The 21,624-nt window shown below is 31.9% G+C and overlaps 1 protein-coding gene across 2 annotated transcripts; it reads right to left on the reverse strand.

Moving 5' to 3' along the window:
• Positions 1-41: 41 nt before the first annotated feature.
• On the reverse strand, positions 42-19,320 carry LOC115891587 (NAD(P) transhydrogenase, mitochondrial-like). Of its 2 annotated transcripts, XM_030912086.1 has the most exons (19): positions 19,190-19,320; positions 15,224-15,430; positions 13,032-13,186; positions 12,839-12,979; positions 12,663-12,785; positions 12,414-12,601; positions 12,197-12,352; positions 9,228-9,432; positions 8,938-9,153; positions 8,632-8,858; positions 8,437-8,525; positions 8,182-8,380; positions 7,947-8,113; positions 7,750-7,887; positions 7,469-7,689; positions 7,260-7,411; positions 4,760-5,024; positions 1,211-1,447; positions 43-501 (listed from the first exon to the last, which is right to left on the reverse strand). In XM_030912086.1, exons 2-19 carry the CDS (start codon positions 15,397-15,399, stop codon positions 383-385), a joined length of 3,174 nt encoding a protein of 1,057 aa, XP_030767946.1. In that variant the 5' UTR covers positions 15,400-15,430; positions 19,190-19,320; the 3' UTR covers positions 43-382. The 2 variants fall into 2 exon arrangements, with proteins under 2 accessions (XP_030767947.1, XP_030767946.1); XM_030912087.1 differs by lacking the exons at positions 13,032-13,186; positions 15,224-15,430; positions 19,190-19,320 and having other exon boundaries at positions 42-501; positions 12,663-12,757; positions 12,839-12,974.
• Positions 19,321-21,624: the final 2,304 nt, after the last annotated feature.

The following is a 21,624-nucleotide window of genomic DNA, read 5'->3' on the forward strand; positions in this document are numbered from 1 at the left end:
AATTTTCTATCATCAAATAATTTAATATAATAATATATGATTAAACAAAGAACGGGGTCAGAGTTGGCTTGGAAATTAAAATCGCTGTTGTTTCATATTTAAAGTCTTATGGTAAATTTCAATAATCGTCACCTCCAAGCCAACTAAATGACTTTTTTCGATCATACGACATATTCAGTACCTATAAAAGAATTTTGATTTTTGTTGTTTATTCTATGTTTAACACGAATACATTTTCAATACATAAATTATAGCAAGCACTATACTTCGTCTTTATATTTAGGCACATTTTAAAAATTACCTATTTGATAAATTTATATTTTTTACGAATAGTTTTTGTACAATAATTATATAATAAACAACATATCTATGAAGTCGATACTTATTCTTCTATCACAATCTTATGTAATAATGCATCACAAGTCTTCTTCGCATCGCCAAGCAACATAGAAGTATTTGGTTTAAAAAAGACTGGATTATCTACAGCAGCATATCCAACACCTGTTGATTATTATAAAATATATTTAAAAATGATTGTATAATTTCTACGATCGTTTAATACTAACTAGAAATTAAATATTGTCTTAATTTTTTCTTTTGACTAAAAAATAGTGAATCTGCTAGGACCCATGTAAAGGTTAGGTTAGGTTGTAGCCATTCCATATCCGTTCCGTATTTTTTATTGTATTGGCGCTATACGTAAGCTTCCGTTCCGCATCTTCTATTGTATAATTTATATACGAAATATGTTACGAAAGTTTTATTTTAAAAATTTGTATCTTTTGAAAAAGGTAATAGATTTAATTAAGAGGTGAAAGAATGAATAAATATCAGCAAAATTTTAACAGAGCCGGTACAAATGTAAGAACTTGACAACGCTGTTTCCGATACTCTTCAGTCCGTCCGCTAAAGAAATGTATGGAAGGAAAGGATATGGAACGGAAGGGAAACGGAACCTATAGTGTGCATTGTCCTATTCATTTACATGATATAATATTTTATGTAAACCGAAGGGAAACGGAAGGGATCTGATATGGAAGGTATAGTGAGAATCAACCTTAAGATGGAAATATAGTCTTAACTTTTTCAAATAATTATATTAAATAAAATTATTTGATTTATCTTTTAGGGCCTATGTAATATAATGACGTTCTTTATTCAATAAAATATATATTGCTGTTAAATAAAATTAGAAAAGAAGTTCACTTACCTAAAGATCTTTTCATAATAATGACATGTTCAGCCTGCCAGACAGTGAGAACCGGCATTCCAGCTATAGGCGAATTAGGGTCATCCACTGCAGCGCTATTGACAGTATCGTTAGCTCCAATAACTAACACTAGATCGGTTTCAGGAAATTCGTCGTTTATTTCATCCATTTCAAAGACGTCATCGTAAGATATTCCTGCTTCTGCTAGCAGAACGTTTAATTGTCCCGGCATACGACCTAGAGAATATGATGCATGTTTGAAAGAAAAATTATTTTGAACCTGTCAAGTCTTCTAATAGCGTTATTTTCTAATTTGTAATAGAGCGAGGTGTTGGATCAGTTTCTGTTATCATGCAGATACTTAAAAACAACATACTAGCACAGTAGGTAAGTGACTTCAAATGTGCAGATTAGGGTTTCCGGAGCCGGAGTTGTTTTTCGGAACCGGGAATTTCGGTACCGCGCCTCTTAGGAACCGGGATTTCCCGTTTTTTTTCGGTACTCTCGGTACTGACTAATTTTTGTTCATTGGTGGTGCAGTTCATCGATCAGAAAGCAAGGGATGGTTTTTCAAAGTGAAATGGATAAAAAAATTGAGATTTTCAATTAAAATATTTGAACACAAGTAAAGAAAAAAGTATAGGTAAATTTCATACCAAACAACATAAATCAACTTAACTGAATTTGAGACAAAAGCCCTGAAATATTGAATTAAAAATGCAAATATCTATTAAAACATAACATAATAACTATTATAGAAACTTCAAAAGAGAAAAGAAGCAAGAAAAATAAGAAATTGCATTATTACTTATTTAGGAGAGTTTGATTTTGACCGCTAGAAAGTATCAAAGGACTTTCTCACGTAACAAAAAAAAATAATTTTACCGAGGCCCGGTTCTGTGATGGCCAAAAAGATCTGAACCCTAATTAGTAGTACTAATTAGAGTTTGCGGAACCATACTAAAATATTTTCGTTCAATGATTGTGAAATTCGTCAATTAGCATGCAAGTTCTCAAAACTAAAACCGATAAAAAATTGAGAGAGTTTCAAATGAAAATAATATCAAATTATTAAGACATAAGAAAGTAGACATGAACTCAAATAATGAACACAAGCGAAAAAAAACACACATAGGTAGCTTAAAAATTACATCAAATATCAACCAATCTCGAAACCAACTTAAATAAATTTGAAAAAAAAATTAACAAATTCAATTAAAGATGCAAATACCTATAAAAACATAACACAAAAAAATATAACTAATACATTTAGCAATATTGTACTAAATAAGAAAATAACACATTTAAACTTCAATAATTGCTAATAAACACTATAGAAACTCCAGAATAACTTTAGAAGTAAGAACAGTAAGAGACAGCATCACTATTTATTTAGAAGAGTTTGATTTCGACAGTTTGAAAGTATCAAAAGTCTTTCCCATGTAACAAAAAATATGTTTTTAATTATTATTACCGAATCCCGAAAGTACCGAAAGAACCGGGAATTAATAATTTTGAATCCCGGTTCTTTGATGTCTCAAAAGAACCGGGATTTCCCGGTTCTGAACCCTAGTGCAGATCATGTTTAGTCAAACCGATTGATTGGAAAATTTTTATTTTGGATACCAGATTCATTGGTCATAGGCTAGAGTTATCAGCAAGAAACCGCATTGCAAGAAAGAAAAATTTAAAAAGCTGTTTTTATTAAAAACAATGATAAATACAATATAACTGGGAATATAATGGGAATAAATAAAATAATACTGGGAATATTTTGGATATACAGGGTGTCCCAGGCTGAGCGTGCATTAGAAGTTTCTATAGAACCACAATATCTAGATCGGAGATTTTTTGCCCTTCATTGTTTTACAACGAGATCTATCGATTAAAAATATTTTCAATATGGCGGCGCTTCCGGAAATACCGGAAGTTGACAGCAACTTTCTTATTTTAAATGGGTGCCCCGATTTTTTATTACATCCTTAAATTCTCTGTAAAATTTTATGAATTTTGATATTAAACACTCTATACCTAACATTAACCGTTTTTGAGAAAAAAAATATTTAAAATTTTTGAACGAAAAAAACTAACTGTCAAAAATATGTATATATATATAGTCTAAACGTCAAATTTAGTGATTACCACAGCCACTGTGCCATAAAGAGAAGACATGTGGGTATCTATTTCAAAAATAAAATTGTTTGAATGTCATATTGTTTGAATATCATATAAGTGGAAGAATAGCTCTCTAGCTAAACTTCGCCCTATACCGTTTGTTTCAATTTTTAAAATTAATGAATAAATACGTTTTATTATTATTATTATTACATAATAATGACCGCAGCTGTCATGGAATTTAGCGATTAAAAAATGACCATAAATAATTTTTTTCAAATGGAAACCCCCTTTTTATTTCTCTAATGGAAAGGTTTTCAATTCGATACTTTTTGACTATACGTTGTATGACGTATATGTTTCTATACCTAAAATAAATCGTTTTTAAGTTATTTAATAATATTTAGTTTCAAAGCGTATATTTTTCTTGATTTTAACCAGTAACCTAAGACTTTAAACGTCAAGTGATGTAAAACAATAGATCTGGCCATGTCATATTGTGACGTCTTGTTCAAACAGCAGCATCATTTCCGAACTTTGCGCTGTTTTTTTTTTCGATTATACAGAATATTATTAATAATATCAACTATTAGATATCACTAAAGAGCGAAAATACCAGATATATATTTTTATAAATACACTTTTTAAACTCTTAAGGCAGGCAGTATTTATAATATAGGAAATTCAAATAATTCGTTTTCTGACAGATGGAAATAAATTGTTTAACTGTTTGACACTTAATGTCAAAGGAAGCTAGATAAAATCAAGAAAAATATACGTTTTTAAATTAAATCTTAAATAACTTGAAAACGATTTATTTGTGGTATAAGAACATGTATAGTTAAAAAGTAACGAATTGAAAATTCTTTTCATTAGTGTAATAAAAAAGTGGGTTTCCATTTGAAAAAAATGATTTATTATAATTTTTTAATCGCTCATTTCCATGACAGCTACTGCCATTATTATATTTAACAATTTAATTTTAAAATAGATAGCCACATGTCTTCTCTTTGTGCCACAGAGAAGTGGTAATCACTAAATGTTACTTTTAGGCTATACATTTTTTTGTCAGGTAGTTTTTTTTGTCCAAAAATTTTAAATATTTTTTTTCTCATAAACGGTAAAGTTAGATATAGAGTGTTTAACATCAATATTCATAGAATTTTACAGAGAATTTAAGTATGTAATAAAAAATAGGTGCACCCATTTAAAATAAGAAAGTTGTTGTCAACTTCCTGTATGTCCGGAAGTGCCTCCATATTGAAATTATTTTTAATCGATAGATCTCGTTGTAAAACAATGATGTGCAAAAAATCTCCGATCTAGATATTGTGGTTCTCTAAAAACATCTAATGAACGCTCAGCCTGGGCACCCTGTATATATAATACGCGGATAACATAATAGTAATTTCTTTGTTATAAATATTAAAATACCTGCGACTGGATGTATAGCAAAGCGTACGTTTTTGCCTTTCTTTTTGAGAACTTCAATCATTTCGGCGATGGGGTACTGAGCCTTCGCAGCACACATTCCATATCCAGGAACAATGATGATGTTCCGAGCGTTTTTAATAACTTCAGAGGCTTCATCAATGTTAATTTCGGTATGAGTACCGGTAATTTCCATTGGCTTGCCGCCTCCTGTACTTGAACTGCGATAACTACCAAGTATGACGTTTGGAAGTGATCTGTTCATTGCCTAAAAATAAAGTAGGTTTTAAAATCATGACAGATAAAATAAAGTCACTCACTAGAAAGCATGTCAGGCAACATGTTGTCGTCGTCAACAAGATTCCTAGTGTAATAATAATTATAAAGTGTATTAGTTGATCAACATTTTGCTTAAGTTGTATATGGTGGTTTTGGTTGGTCAACATTGGTTGCTAAGGTTACGTCGACGAGATGACGATTGATGGAGTGAGTAGTATAATCAATCGAGTTTTAAAGGACATCAAGAAAGAGTTTCAAAACGAACGCACTGGAACATAGTTATTTACTGTCCTCCATTCAGGAATTTCAAATTCCAGATCTTTAAGCTTGGGTTACTCGAGAACGGTTCTGAAAGGAGCTGTGCGCGATAGACCGGTGCCTCCGAGCACTAATTTATATAGGAAGGTGCTCGAGGGAAAAGGGGATCTCGGCGCGGAATAGTTCTGAATAGAATTAGAACGCAGCATGGCAGATACTCCTATACTTTACACAAATGGGGCAAAAGTCCAAGCCCCTCCTGCGAGTGCGGCAAAAATCAGACCTTCAAACATATTGTGGAGGAATGCCCCGAAACGGCTTATAACGGCAGAGGAGAAGATTTCCTACTGGCAACTCCAGAATCAATAGATTATATTAATTTGTTAAATGTACGTTTGTAATTTTTTTTCTTTCTTTTTGTCATATACGTAAATAGTTCTGAATTGAATGGAGGGAGAGTATTGCGTTCTTGAACAGTTCAGAGCTGCACAACTGCGTGAATGGAGGACAGTAATTTGTAGTAATGTTTGGCTGCCTTCATATCTGCCATAAGAATGAAAACATAAACTCAACTTTCATGAAAATAAATACATACTGACAATTGCTTCTTAACTGAACCACTATAAATCAAGCATAAAAAAATGTTGCAGTGGAAAATACACTTATCCGCAACATCCCCATTTATTTGTAAGAAATACTCAAATTATCTTGTAAAAACTCAAAAAGTTAAAAAAATGGCGACAAATTAGAAAAGATCCAGCGTCTTTCTTCCATGGATCAAAAATGTGAGTAGGTCATATTTTGTAGTGATGGGAAAAACCGATTAATTTCAATAATCGAGTACTCGAGTTTCAAGCGATTGCAATAACCGAGTGATCGCTCGAGCGAAATATCGCTCGTATTTAATAATACGGGTTTTCGTCCGTCGCTTGTTGTAAGTACTCGTTAACGCGAAGCGCCAAGCAGTAAGTTGCGTGCGCAGGGCACATATTCTTTCGTAATGAATGGCAAGTAACAAGCAACGGATAAATATATATACGCCGTCGTATAAATTTGCTACCTGCAATGTATGTAGAAAATTCACTCGGCTTTTTGTCGAGAATGTCATATTAAAATCGGATTTCAATTTATTTCATTCTAGGATCGTTTGCGTTCGTCGCTCGTAACTCGTCACTTGCATCGCTCGTTCATAATCGAGCGATGTCGGTTATTTCAATAATCGAGTACTCTAGCGAATTTTCGCCCGAGTTATCCCATCACTAATATTTTGTACCCATAAACTACATATCCAAAATGCATCCGTAACATTCTGCGATAACACTATAACTCAGAACTCCTCCAACTTATTCATAGTACTGACATTTAGAGTCCATGTTTCACTGGTGTGGAGCAGAACGGACTAGACATAGCATTGCATAGTTACTGGTATGGCATAGTTACTGGTATTCTATAGTTACATTGGACTAGACATAGCGTTGCTCAACGTAAACACACCTTTCATTTAGACAACGGGTTTTATTTGACTTAGTTTGCTTAGGGCCGGTTCTGCAGTACAAGTATATACCAATTCTTAGAATATCTATTAAAATTTCCGTGCAAAAATTATATAATGTTCGGAGATTATGATTATTCTGAATTTATACTTGCTTTGTAGAATCGGCCCTTAATTTTTTTCATATAAATTGAGTCACTATGTCATTCCCACTTCTCCTTTCCTGGAAAAGCCTCTTCTAATTTAATCTGCGAACGAAGTTTAATTTAAAAGGACTGCATTGTTTACCTTCTATTAAACCCTTTCTATAATCTCCTTTGCGTGAAATTAATCTTTTGTAGTTTAGAAACAAAGGTAAAAATGCCAAAAGTCAGCTTTGTTACCCAGAACGCATTCTCTGATTCACGACAGATCATTCTGAATAAGTCCAAGACAATCTCTCTATTAATTTGCTTTAGATACACTATTAGTTACCTTGCACATAATATACGACAATATAGCACCAGAAGATCCAATAAGAGCACCAACTATTGTCATAAGATTATTACTAAACATTAAACCTTCAGCACAAAGCGCCCAACCTGAATAACTATTTAACACTGTAATCACCACAGGCATATCAGCCCCTAAAATATAAAAAAAGCTAAAGTGCATTTTTCATAAAGCTAATATATTTTATTTACCTCCTATAGCAGAAGTCAAAGTAATTCCCATCGTTGTGCTTAAAGCTGCTGTAGTTCCCAACGCCCCTAGTCCTCCCATCAATGATGGGTCGTAAAATAAATACGCTCCGGCACCAACACTGGCTAACAGAAGTGTAGAGTTTAGTATATGACGTCCAGGTAGAAGTAAGGCGTCAGATTCAAGTAGCCCTTGTAGTTTCCCATAGGCGATGAGAGAACCACTATTAAAATAGTATTAAATACTTATGCATATTTCTTTTATTAAAATACTTAGAAATTACCTGAATGTTACGCCACCAATATAAGTACCCAAAAACAAGGCTGTTTTGATGACATTAGCAGCCGGGTCAGTAGAAAATGTCGGAAAATCATATATAAATGTAGAGAAACAAGTTAAAACAGCCGCTAAACCAACCAAACTAAAAGCAAAATATTTTTATATATAAACGAATGTTTATTATTTTAAAACTTTTCTGACCTATGAAAAGCAGCAACGAGTTGTGGCAAATCTGTAATTTGAATTTTCTTAGCTATAACTAACCCAATAGTACCTCCTCCAAGTGCAACAGCTGCCATCTGCGTTAAAACTTCTGTACTAGGAGCAATTTGGCCCAGAGTTGCAGCTATTCCACCCGCAACGCCTATCTGAGAAATATATGGGACACTAAATAATACACTAATTAAGTACTTCGGATTAAACACCATTTTCTTACCATTCCTAAAATATTGCCCATTCTGGCAGTAACTTGGCTACTTAAACCAGCTAAGGCTCCCACACAGCAGAGCGACGCTGCTAAATATGCTGCTTGGTGGACTTCCGAAAAACCACTCATTTCAGCATAACCGTATCCACCAAGAAATACTGCTGCAGGTATAACATAGAGTGCATTGTAGTCTGGTGGATCACCTGGTCTGTCCAGCATAGCAATATTAGTTGATTATGTCATTTTTCTAGGCATAAATATTACCTTCTGAACATATCCAGCATCCTCCTTGTAACAAAGAAACCTCCAAAAACGTTAATAAATGATATAAAAGCTGCACTTGCTGCTAAAGCCTAGAGAAAATATAGTTAATTTTTCAATTATATTTAAAGTGGTATCTTAAACTCTACAAAGCATATTTTCTCTGTTTCACATTAATGCTAGTCTATTTTACCTTACCTCTACTGAATTAGTAGGATAATATCCTCCGTTCATGAGTAACAAACCTCCAACCGCTATTATACCGGAAATGGCATTTGTTACAGATATTAAAGGCGAATGCAATGCCGGAGTTACTCCCCAAACTGTATGATAACCTACAATTCCTGATAGTCCAAGTACAGTTAGCATTGAAGTATATTCTGGATTAGGTGAGCATATTCCTAGACCCACAATACTACCAACACCTGTAACGTTAAATGTAAGTCCATGAGTTATTAGAAATAAAAAAAAAAACATAAAATATGATTTTGAAAATATAATAACCTGCTGTAGTTAATAATGCACGATCCAAAGTTTTCTTAAAAGGACTTGGTTCAGCTTGAACCCCTTTGGCAGATTCGGCTTCATGCTCCTGGTGAATAGGAGTAGGTGGTGGACCTACAGGTTTTGGAGGTGGCCACACAAGTTTGCCGTTATCTAGAATAATACTTCCTCGAACTATTTCATTTTCTAGATCAATATAAAAATGGTTTTGTTCACCTAGAAATCATATTATTCATTCGTAACAGTAAACTTTAATAATGCTTTGGTAAATTATGGTTTTGTTCACTCACCTATAGACAAGAGGAACTTAGATATATTGTTTGCATAGAGCGTTGAACTTTGGGTGGGTAATAAACTAGGAAAGTCGGTTAATCCGACGTGGGTAACGTCATTAAAAGTATATATCTCACCAGGACGAGTAGTTTCTATGTTACCTCCTGCTTCCGCAGCTAGGTCTACCACTACACTACCGGGTTTCATCGACTTTATGTGCTCCTAAAAAAGCAAACGTAGTGTAGGCCGTAGGTTTCCACACAGTCTCAGTAAGTCAATATTTTTCATTCGTGTAATTGAATTATCTATATTATAATAACAACACAATAACTATTGTTATTATGCTAGCCATGAGGAAAATTAAAAATTTTAATATTTTGAATATTTTAGCAATTAATTATCATCTGATATTTTCATATTTCTGCTAATATACATGTTTGACTGGAATTATCAAATGGGTCATCGGATCATAGTTCATTAGATTTCATCCCTATGAAACAACATAAAAAAAACTTCAGCAAACATGAAAACATAAACATTTTTTTAAAGCTGACTTTCAAAACGATTTTTGATTTAAATCTTTGTTCCAAAATGGAAAATAAATTAAGTCTTTTTAGAGAAGACTTAAGGCATTAAACAGATATGTCTTTTTAGAAAAGCTTAAGACATTAAAAAGATTTGTCTTTTATAAAAAGACTTAAGTCAAATTTTTATATATTTTTAAGATAGTTTTGAAGAGGAAGTAGTAATTGAAGAGTACCGTAGAACCCTCCAGTGCTTAGCTTATGCCATCGACATATTACATAGTGATCAAAACATATCACCACTTTTTATGGACATGTATTCGATGACATCTAAACTGTAATGGATACATATAAAGTACTACAAAGTATAAGTATAGTTATTCTATTATTTATATATTTTTTTAAAACATTTTTCATTGTGTTAAAACATTTTTCATTGTGTAACACATAATAATGAATAAAGAAAGAAGGCTAGAAGGAAAAAAATATATTATCCTCCCTCCATTCTGTGGACGGGTGACCGGTTCGAAACTCTGTATCGTGCTGTTGTTCAAAAAAAAGGCAAAAGTGTAAAATCTATTGACACACACTGCTCATTCAGGCCGGTTCGAGGCCGGATGATATCGGATAGCTCGTGAGTAAGAGTCGATTTAGACACTTGCCAAGTCGGTAGGCCATTGACCATGATATGGCCGAGGACCGCGGTTCGGATTCCGCGTAAACAAAGTAGGCCCCGTCCAGATTAGCCCTGGCAGCAAAAAGGAGACGTTAACTGAAACTTTTACTTTCTTTACTTTTTACTTTGGTTCACCTCTCACCTAAATCTGAATTTTCCTCGCTTCCTTCAGAAATCCTTTTAAGGACACTTTTTGATATTTGAGAAAGTATAGATTGATACATGCTGTCATTGTAATTGTAATTTATTTGTTATAAAGCTCAGCTTGGCATTCTGTAATTTTAACTTTGTATGATTTTTATCCGTATTTTATTGTTTTGTTACTTGACTTTGTTCGTTTAACAAATATATATTTGACCTACTTTGATTTGGGTTGGGTTAGGTTTGATTAGCTTTTCGGCCTGAGGATGGGATTTGATTCCCGAAACATGTTGCCCCCTCCTTTTCCCTCAGTAGAGGATTTTAACTAATTAGTATGTATGTACTCATACTGGGTCGCTAAACGTTTACTTAAATTTTGTTTTTAAATAGTTTAAATTAAATAGTCTTTGTTTAGATCCTAAACTTAAGTAAATGGGTGCTGAATATATGATTATATCATCTGTTGGTGATGCTAACAGTGTTAGAACAACTCGCGTACGCTGTTTTGGTGTATAGTAGTAGCTAGGGATTGCTATGTATTAATAAACAAACATTTAATTTTGGAGATTCTATGTTGTACAAGGTGATCTAATTTGGTCTATTTTAACAGAGAAAACCTATTTCCTGACTAGATAGATTTAATATTTCGTTTCAGTGTACTGAAACAGTATATTTCAGTTTTAGTGAATATTTTACAGGTTATAATTATTCATGACATTATACAGATGCCATAATTATCGTTGATTTTAAATTCAACGGAGAAATTATTACGGATATTATCCATATATTACATACAATTATTTTATACCGGGTGCGTCTCAAAAGTGGCTCACCCCTATAACTTTTTTATTTTATCAGATAAAAAAACAAGCTTTGGTATGTTAGTATATGACATAAATTAGGATTGATTGACGTATTCCATTCTTTTCGGAAACCACTACACCGGAAATAACTACAACTTTTGATTTTTAAATAGCACACCCTCGGTATTTTTTTACTTTATTCGATAGAAAATTATATTCTGAATAGAATGACATATCATATGTCAACATTTAACATTTTTGCTTAAAACAAAATTGAATTTTAAATTTCAATCTAGAGTGCCACGACTGTGACACTCTAGAAAGATTTAATCGTCTAATGTTATTCGTGTCTTATCCTGGTGGATTAAAAGATGCCCAAATTGTATTTTAAATCATATCTCAATTTTTTCAAATGGAACGAGGGTGGCTCATTAGCATATTTGTAAAAGGCATTTTTTACGAATAATTTGGTACCACACACTTGATATTTCGAGTCAAATTGTCGAAATTAATCGCATTCGAATTGTCAAAATGAATCGCATGTTGCAATTTCCAATAAACCATATTCGAAAATGTCAAAAGTTGACATATGTTATGTCATTCTATTCAGAGTGACATTTTCTATCGAATAAAGCAACAAAACACCGAGAGTACCATTTAAAAATCAAAAGTTGTAGTCATTTCCGGAGAAGCAGGAAGTGACAGAAAACAACTGAATACGTCAATCAGTCCTAATTTATGTTATATATTAATATACCAAATCTCGATTTTTTATCTGAAAAAATAAAAAAGTTAGAGGGGTGAGCCACCTTTGAGACGCACCCGGTATACAATTAGTTTACCTTTAAAATTAATATTGGGGCTTTCCTGCCTGGAATTAAAGCAGTAGATATAATAATATCAATCTCTTTACACTGTTTTGCGAATAGTGCATGCTCTGCTTCTATAAATGCTTTTGACATTTCCTTGCTGTAGCCTTCTGCATCACCTCCCTCTTCCTGAAATTATAAAAATAAGATTTAAAATATTCCTAGAATATTCAAAATTATGAAATTCTACCTCAATGTTTACTGTTAAAAATTGTGCTCCCAATGATTCTACTTCTTCTTTAACAACCGATCGAGTATCAAATGCTCTTACTATAGCGCCCATAGATTTAGCCTGTCCAATTGCTGCTAAACCAGCTACTCCACCTCCTATAATGAGTACTTTACTTGGTGGCACCTTACCAGCTGCTGTTATTTGACCTGTTTTAATTGAAAATTAAGCTATGAGGATTAAATATATTTTGGAGAGGAAATTTAGTACCTGATAGAAACTTAGGATAATGGTTTGCTGCTTCTATAACAGCTCTGTATCCGGAAATGTTTGCCATTGAACTAAGTGCATCAAATACTTGAGCTCTGGTTATTCGAGGAACACAGTCCATAGCTGTAAATAAGTATCTGTTAAATCAACAAACAGAAATATTGCATGATTTTTACCAAAGGCAGTGATTCGTTTATCGCCCAATTTCTTAACCAAATCGACATTTTGTGCAGGATATAAAAAAGATATTAACATTGAACCATCCTTAAAACTTGGTACTTCTTCTACAAGGGGCTGTCGTACTTTTAGAATAATATCTAGAATAATATTCGTGGTTATTCCAAATTAACTTTTTCTTAATTTTACAACCTGAATTAAACACTTTTTCATTGTTTACTAGCTTTGCTCCCGATCTCTCATAATCTTCGTTACGAAACTTGGCTAGAGAACCAGCATTTTCTTCAATATTCACAGTAAACCCCTTTTTCAGAAAGATTTCTGTTACTGCTGGGGTAATTGCAACTCTAAAAAGTCCAATGTATTAATATACAATCATACTTTACATATAACATATGCTTATATGCAAATTGATTCAAAATTCTCTTGATGAAACATGATATGTCAATTAAACAGTTACTAATTGGACAGAAATAAGGATTCCTTTGCTAAGAAAAAAAAACAAAAAAATGCCATAAATAAATTAAATATATTTCTTTTAAATTATTTATTAATAAAGTTAGCTATTATATTATTATTTAAATATCTTTTTAAAGGTTAACATTATTATAACGGATTTGTTAATGTGGTTTCGTGATAATTTTTTTTTCTTACTCCTGATGACAATAGAAGATACATTTCTTGAGTCGTTAAGTATTTCTTATTAATTAGTCAATGATGTACATACGACATCATATGCCATAAGAACTCCCATATTTTTCCGTAATGAACTCGTCACAAAGGTATGGCAATTATTTACCTTAAATTTGATCGAAACACCAAATCCTCCAAACTTCAAATTGTACTTTTATACAGTTGTTAGTACTCTGTACTAAGCTTTAAAGCGTACTCAGTATTATCCTTATAGCCTTATCACCGCACTAGTCGCGGTTGAATAACATCAACTTTATTTTTAATGTCTCTTAATGACATTAAAAATAGGTATCATAATCGGATAAATTATGTACAGTCTAGTTGAGTATGATAAGATATAACCATACCAAAATTTCATTGTAATTTTCTCTAGTGATGAACGGACTTTATTGTAAATAAAACGTTGTCGAAACATTATTAAAGTTTCGGCAAAAATTTTCCGTAATGAACTCGTCACAAAGGCATAAACATTATTTAGTGTAAATTTTATAGAAAGACCAAATCTTCCAAACTTCAAATTGTTCTTTTATATAGTTGTTGGTACTTCGTACTATATTTTAAAGCGTACACAGAATTACTATTATAGTCTTACTACTATAATAGTCGCGGTTGAAAAACATCAACTTTATTTTTTATGTCTTCGTCATTAAATAGGTATAATAATCGAATAAGTTATGTACAGGGTGAGTCAACGATAGAGTAAAGTCCATTATCTCATTTGTTTCGAGGTTTAGAAAAAAATATTAAATATAAAAATTATAGGGGCGATTAAGATACACATTCTTAAATTATTATAGAGTATACAGGGTGCTTCAAAAAAGTGTGGCGAATATAACATATGTTTTTTTAAACGAAACACTATATTTTTTATTTCATTTTTAGATTCTGCGTAAAATTCTATAACTTTTTTATATATAATATTGATACGGATTCCGTGGGTCCACTAATTTAAGCTCACGATAAAATACTTAACAAATTTATTTTCTCACTATATACACACAATTCATACTGATTTCAGCACACAATTAACTATTTAAACATCCATCACCGATTTGTCACCGTTCGCTATTCAAAAACTGACTGTACTTCAAAACTGACTGCCGAGCGCGGGTGCGCTTTATATATCCCAGCGGCTGCTTCCAGAACGTTCGGAAATTATCTGTAGTATTCTTTTTCTTACTAGTAAATTCTTTCTAGAATATCGAGATTTCCCACTTAAGTCTCACAGATGGCGCGCTACTCAATTCGCTAGGTTTCTTGACAATGTAAACAGGTAGTTAGTGGTTTTATGCTCTGCCAACATATGTCGCCACACACCTTGACAATATTACTGAATCACTTGTATGTTCTTGAAACGGCTGGGAGCTTAAAAATATAAGCATAATATCGACGAAATTTTAAAATGTGGTTTAAAATTTCTAGAATTAAAAAACATCCACCTGTAAAACCTTTTTCAACAAATCTGTATATTATTTTTAATATTTTAATAATTATTATATTAAGATATCCCAAGTTCTAACGCGCGCTTACAGTCCCACGGCATATGGGAAAAAGACCACCCATAGATTAAAACAAATAAATTTTTGATAGGTTTTTACTGGCAATCTTTAGAATATACCTCTATATTGGTTAGGGATAGAATTAAACATGTGATAAGATAAATTACTGTAAAATACCTTTAGATAAAATACCTTTTTTCATTTTTCCAAACTTCTTTCGGGACTCCTATTGTCAAGTTCGTGTAAGGAATTCCCCTAGGTCGAGCATCTGTATTATCTCCAGAAAAATGTCTTTGCTCTAATATTGTGGTTTTCCTGAGACTTAATAATCTCTTCTTGTTGGTCAATCTAAGAATTCCTCTAGCCATCGTAGTAATATCATTTCAAAAACACTTAGAACTAAAATTTATATAAAATTTATTCGTATTAATTGAAAACTGGTCCAATTTTAACAATCTTTTGATGGAATGCTAATTAAACTGGTTAAATATGCGTCCACAAAGCTAAAAAGTATTGTGGAATTGTATGGTACAACAGGGTACAACCTAACCTAATTAAAAGTGTATTGAACACCGGGTCGGAGATATGTTGATTGGGTGCTAGAACCAATCATAGTCTTTGGAGAGCTGCAATTGGGGATAATTTTAACTTCTTCCACGATAGTGCACCTCCCCATACCAGCAGAGTGACTAGAGAATGTCTTGAAACGGAAGGTGTCATACTTTTGGACTGGCCTGCCTATTTACCAGATCTAAACCCTATCAAACACTTGTGGGACTAGCTCAAAAGAAGGGTTAGAGCTCGTCGAAACAATCCAGGAAATCTCGCATAGCTTATTGATGCAGCATTAGCATAATGGGAAAACATACCCCAAGACAACGTGGATAATTTAATAAGAAGCATACCAGCGCGGATAAAAGCTTACATAAGGGCTAGAGGTAGCAACAAGGAATATTAAAATTATCAATTTTATTTTTGTTTATGCTTTTTTGGCCATTAAAAATGTAAATCTTAATTTCGTTTCAGAAACCAAAAAATACCATTTTGTTTATTTTGGGAACTGATTATTTTTTTTTATTCTTATATGGATTATTTTTCATTAAAAGTCATTGGTAAGGACTGAGTTTTATTCATAAACAGAAAATTTTCATACAACTCAAAAATCATGAAAAATAATAGATGATTCCATATAAGTTTGGTTTTGTATACATAAAAAATAGACGCTTTCGCTTGGCACTTGTAATTTTTATTAGGACATGCAGTATGGTATTTATTACGTTTCTAATGTAATAACTTAATATTGAAAAATTTGGCACTTATCCCCTTTGGTATTTCCACTCTTCAATTAGGAAGCAATTAGGGAAGGAGCTGTTAAAAATATTAATAATTTAAGAAGCTTAAGAAATTTTCTAGAAGGGATTAAGAAAGCTACGATTATGTAAGTCCTTATTTTGTATGTTGAACGAAATAATAATAATTATAATTAATAATTATATATGAAAATACAGTAATGTTTTACATCGAAAAACATGTCGATTTCACAAAAACATCTGTCAAAATTTGTAATTTTAAAATGAATTCACAAAACATCCCCCTTTAGAACTTTTTCTTTAATGGCCATAAGCGGGAGTAAAAGCCCAACCGCCCGAACAAACACTAGAGGCGCCACCGGTCATCAAGTGGTGTAAAAATTGCGAAAATTTAATCTTCTAATTTTGACACAAGAGGTCGGGCTTAACTTTTTCAATTTTAATTCAATATTCATTGCTTTCAAACTATATTATTAGACTTTGTTGTATTTTGTGAATGTATAAATGTTTTCTAAGTATAAAGTTGCATTATAGTAATTTAAATTATATTACATACATATTTAAGATTCAAATATTATGACATATATGTCAGTTGCCGTCTAAAATGTCATCTTGATAAGAAAAAGTTAGTTATTGTCAAAAGTAGTTAAAATCATGTTAAAATATTAAAATTTACAAGTTATAATTAGATATTTTATATTATTTCAACAACAAACACATAATAGTACAGCGTAATGTTGACATGCAGGTTCAAAACAAAAAGTGCCGTTATATTTTTCAGTTTTCGTTGTCAGACGCGGAAATTTCAGTGATTTTAGTGTTGTCGGATATTTTTATTTGTGAAATAGAAATATTGCGTTTGGATTGCAAAACTAAAAGTGGAAGTTTTATTGCAATGTAAGTAAGCGTTTGTCCATTTTATATTTTACTTTTTTCATACCTACGACAAATATACATATATTGAAATTTTATAATTCGTTTTATTTAAAAAATGTCAGAAAACAAGCTTGAAATCCTGTAATTGACATAATTGTTATGTAATATATTCCATTTAAATGTAATATATTACTTTACAATTAAAAAAATGTAAATTTAAAAAATATATTAAAATATATACAGGCATTAATTGAATTTTTTTGAGTGCGAACAAACACGAGAGGCGCTTTATTATTTACTTTCATTTCTTAACATGATAGACGAAGTTCTAAAGGGGGATGTTTTGTGAATGAATTGACATACTTTGCTGAAACGTGCTGGTTTTTCAATCGGTACCAATCACTTATTCTAAAATCCACTAACAAACGTTTGCCCACTATATACACATGGCCAAAATTATTGCATATAACGATATTTTTATTTTATTTTGGACCTGATATGATTCTTTTTATATTTTTGGACATATTGGCTGACTACACGACTAACTAATATAAAATTAAAAATCTAAGTGCAACTAGGCTGTTATTATAATTTTATTTCACAATGAGTGAAAATCAACAAAAACAAATTTCAAATTAAACAGAAAATATTGAAAACAATTTTAATTATTTCTCACAACTAATAGTCTGTAGTGCCTCCTCGAGCCTCAATGCAAGCTGTGAGACGACGTGGCATGCTCTCAATTAAGTTGTCTAGAAGATGTTGAGGAATGACTTCCCATGTTTCGCGCGCAGCAATTTTCAACTCTTTTAAGGTACGGGGGGATCATTCCTTTTGGCAATATGGCGTTTTAGCATTTCCCAAGCATGCTCGATCACATTCATATCTGGAGACATCGGTGGCCACCACAGTTTTCTTATACCCTCTTCCTCACAAAATTCGCGAACCGCTAAAGTGCGATGGGGAGGAGCATTATCGTCCATCTAAACAAATTCATCCCCCACTGCCCCTCGAAACGGACGTACAATAGGTTCTAAAACGTCTCTAAGATAAAATATGAGGCACCTGTCATTGTGCCATCAACAAAAACAAGAGGAGTTCGAGCTCCGTGCATTATACCTGCCCATACCATAATGCTTCCCCCTTGAAACGGGACACGGGGTTGAGCTGCATTCAAGTGTGCTCGTTCATTGTTCATTCAAAGTTCGTCACGAGTCTGACACTAGGCCTATTCTTGTTTCATCACTAAACATGACGAAATTCCAATTAGGTCTATTTGCTCTCATATCCTCAGCCCATTGTAGTCGCGTAATTTTGTGCTGTAAATTAAGCTTCTGAACACGTAGAGACCTCCTTAAATGTAATCCTCTGTTATGGAGTCTTCTTGCTATGGTCTTTCTTGAAACATTTACTCCTTCAAGGCGAGCTAAAACTCATTTTTAATAGCAGTACTAGAAAGCAGGGGATTGCGTCGCGCAATTAGGGATATTTGACAGTCTTGCATAGCAGTAGTAACTCTCTTTATTAGCTCTTTTCCAGGCCGGTCTGTAACCTCGTTTGTTTCCCCGAATTTTTTTAATATTCGCGAAACATGGCTTTGGTTAACTCCTACAATTTCAGCTATTGCAACTTGCCGGTAGCCCTGTTGAGACAGTGTTACTATTCTGACTATTAAACTGTGAAATAATGTTTCTAGGCATTTTAAGGCCAAAACAATGGCCAAATTTCTTCTGAAACCCAAGAAACCACAAATCGAAATGTGCAAGAATTTGTAATAATATTGGGTCTGAAAGTCTGAACGATAAACATTGTTTACCATAATCCATTTTAACAAAAAAATATTTATTACAGATTATCAAAGCTATGTATAAAAAAAGATTCTTTAAATTCCTTTTCGTATATTTTTAAACGATATATACAATAATTTTGGCCATGTGTGTATTTCAATTATTTTGAATCTCTTATATCTTACGGTAGAATGGGCAACTATTCTCTGGGGTAACGGGACAACCTATTACGCCTATCAAAGCGCCTATCTATCTCTTTTCTCGTCTAAAATTCCTCTTGAAACAACATAAACATTTTTCATTTACCTGCAGATACTTGACAGGTTTTGTCATTTTGTCATTAGATAATTGACAAGTTTTGTAATTAGAGAAAAAACTTTAATTATTAAAATTTTGAGAAAAATTCCTCTATCTTCATAAAAAATTTCGCTTGCTCTAAAATAGTTAGTCACGTTTAAACTTTTGCAGTTCTCCATATTAAAAAAATAGAATATGTGACTGAATTTTTACGTCCTAAACATGGTCCTAAACAGTCCTAAAATCAAAACGTGTTTCTACAGTAATATTATTTCGGTTTCATTTGGTTTCATTCTTTGATAGATGGTTATTATCTGTTAATCTGTTATTATTAATTTTTATTCTTATTAAATCATATTTTTTGCTGTTTTAAAATGGGACGTCAAGTAGCAAGACCCGTCTTGTCCATTTTTTTAAAAAATTGTGTAATGACATATATTAATAGTGGGCCCTGAAATCTACATAAACGTGGTTTCAAACTGCAGCAAAAGTCACCTATTTCCTATATAAAATTCACTATCACAAACATCCCTTCACTACAAATTACGTTACTGCAACAAAATACGTATATTTGTTTCTTATTGTCATTATTGTTGCAAATCATGTATTTTTTCATAGGCTTTTTACACAAGTATAATATTACTACTGACGTTTTATCGATTACAAATCCTTACCTAATTTTACACAAGTATTTTTTTTACACAAGTATAATATTACTACTGACGTTTTATCGATTACAAATCCTTACCTAATTTTTAGGAATTATAATATTTTAAAAAAATATTGATTTTATTTTAAGGAATTATTGATTTATTAATTATAATATTACATATCTAATAAATCAAGTTAGGATGCAAATATCTTGCTGTAGCAAAACCCGCAATATGCATCATACTGCAACAAAATCTGCCTTATCCGAATTATTTTTGTTTTTTCTCTTTAAAACTTAAATATTAATTTTTATTTCTTCGGCACGTTCAAAAAACACTAAGAACTTATTTGAGTATATATTTTTATTACAAAAAATGGTTTACATTATGAAAATAATCTTTTAATTAAAAAATACACTTGTGGTTATAATTGCAAAGTACATGTGCCATCTAAAATGCAGTATTTACAACGTTTACAAAAAATACTTAGGTTGTATAATTTCCTGAGGATATCATTTTTTTTTCATTCTGTACAGAAAACTGTACAAGTAACTCAGACTATGTTTCTCCTTATTTTTAATTACAAATTACTAAACATACTAAGTTGTGAGTTGTTTTAATACGCACGCAAATATCTCTATTTGCAATTTATATACTGTTTGTAAAAGAAAAAAAAACATTTATATGATCAAATACAGTTTTGTAATGTACATAGTATTAAAATTACTTTCTTAAACCCTATAAATATATAAAGTTTGTTCGGCTAGCAGAGATAGTGAAATCATATCAAACGTCATATGATTACATAAAAAATCAATTAACTCTCTATAGTAGTCTATAGGATTAAAAGATGTACCTAACAGGATATTGTTTTAACCTCGGTTTTAACAGATACATTATGAAAAAATCATTATATATCTAGTATTTGGTATATTTGTATTATTAACTTATAATGGAAAATATTATCACCTATAAGTCTGGTGCATTTTAACAGATATTTTAAAATTCCGACAGCAGCGCTTGGTACGGCAGAATCAGAACTATCTTGCCAGTTGATTTCACGCCGTTACAGTTCATATTGATCGCATTGAAATAATATTGAAATTGTGGCTACGTCATAATATTTAAATATTTTGGTTTTTATCAGTGCAGTTATTGAAACTATAAACTTATCAGGTACGATATTTAATAGAACTCTTTCAGAACAATATTTTATAGCTTTCCAGTTAGAAAAAGAAACAAGTGAGTAAACAAAATACCCGTTACACAGTCAAAAAATTAAATAAACATATACGATGAGGATAACCTATAATTTGACCAATATTAATGATATACCTACGTTTTATCAATTAGCGTTTAATTTTTTTATAAACATCTTCTGAAATTATAATTATGAACCTTTAAAAATTAAGATTATCCAGATATTTACAACAAATAATGAGAAAGTTTTCCTGCTTTGTCCTCAAAATATGACAGATCCTAATTGTATAGAGTTACCACAATAAATCGCAATAAAAATCAAAAGAGTACATCTAAAATATGAAAGAATATGCTCGCTTGTCCATTCTAGGATAAATTACTTAATACACTATTATTTTTAACATACATATTGAAATAGCAATATCCAAATGTTGCGTTCGGTAATTTCATGGTACGTTATTGTATGGTATAGT

This window comes from Sitophilus oryzae, unplaced genomic scaffold, assembly GCF_002938485.1.
Source record: "Sitophilus oryzae breed Bouriz unplaced genomic scaffold, Soryzae_2.0 scaffold_1188_pilon_pilon, whole genome shotgun sequence".
NCBI lineage: Eukaryota > Metazoa > Arthropoda > Insecta > Coleoptera > Curculionidae > Sitophilus > Sitophilus oryzae.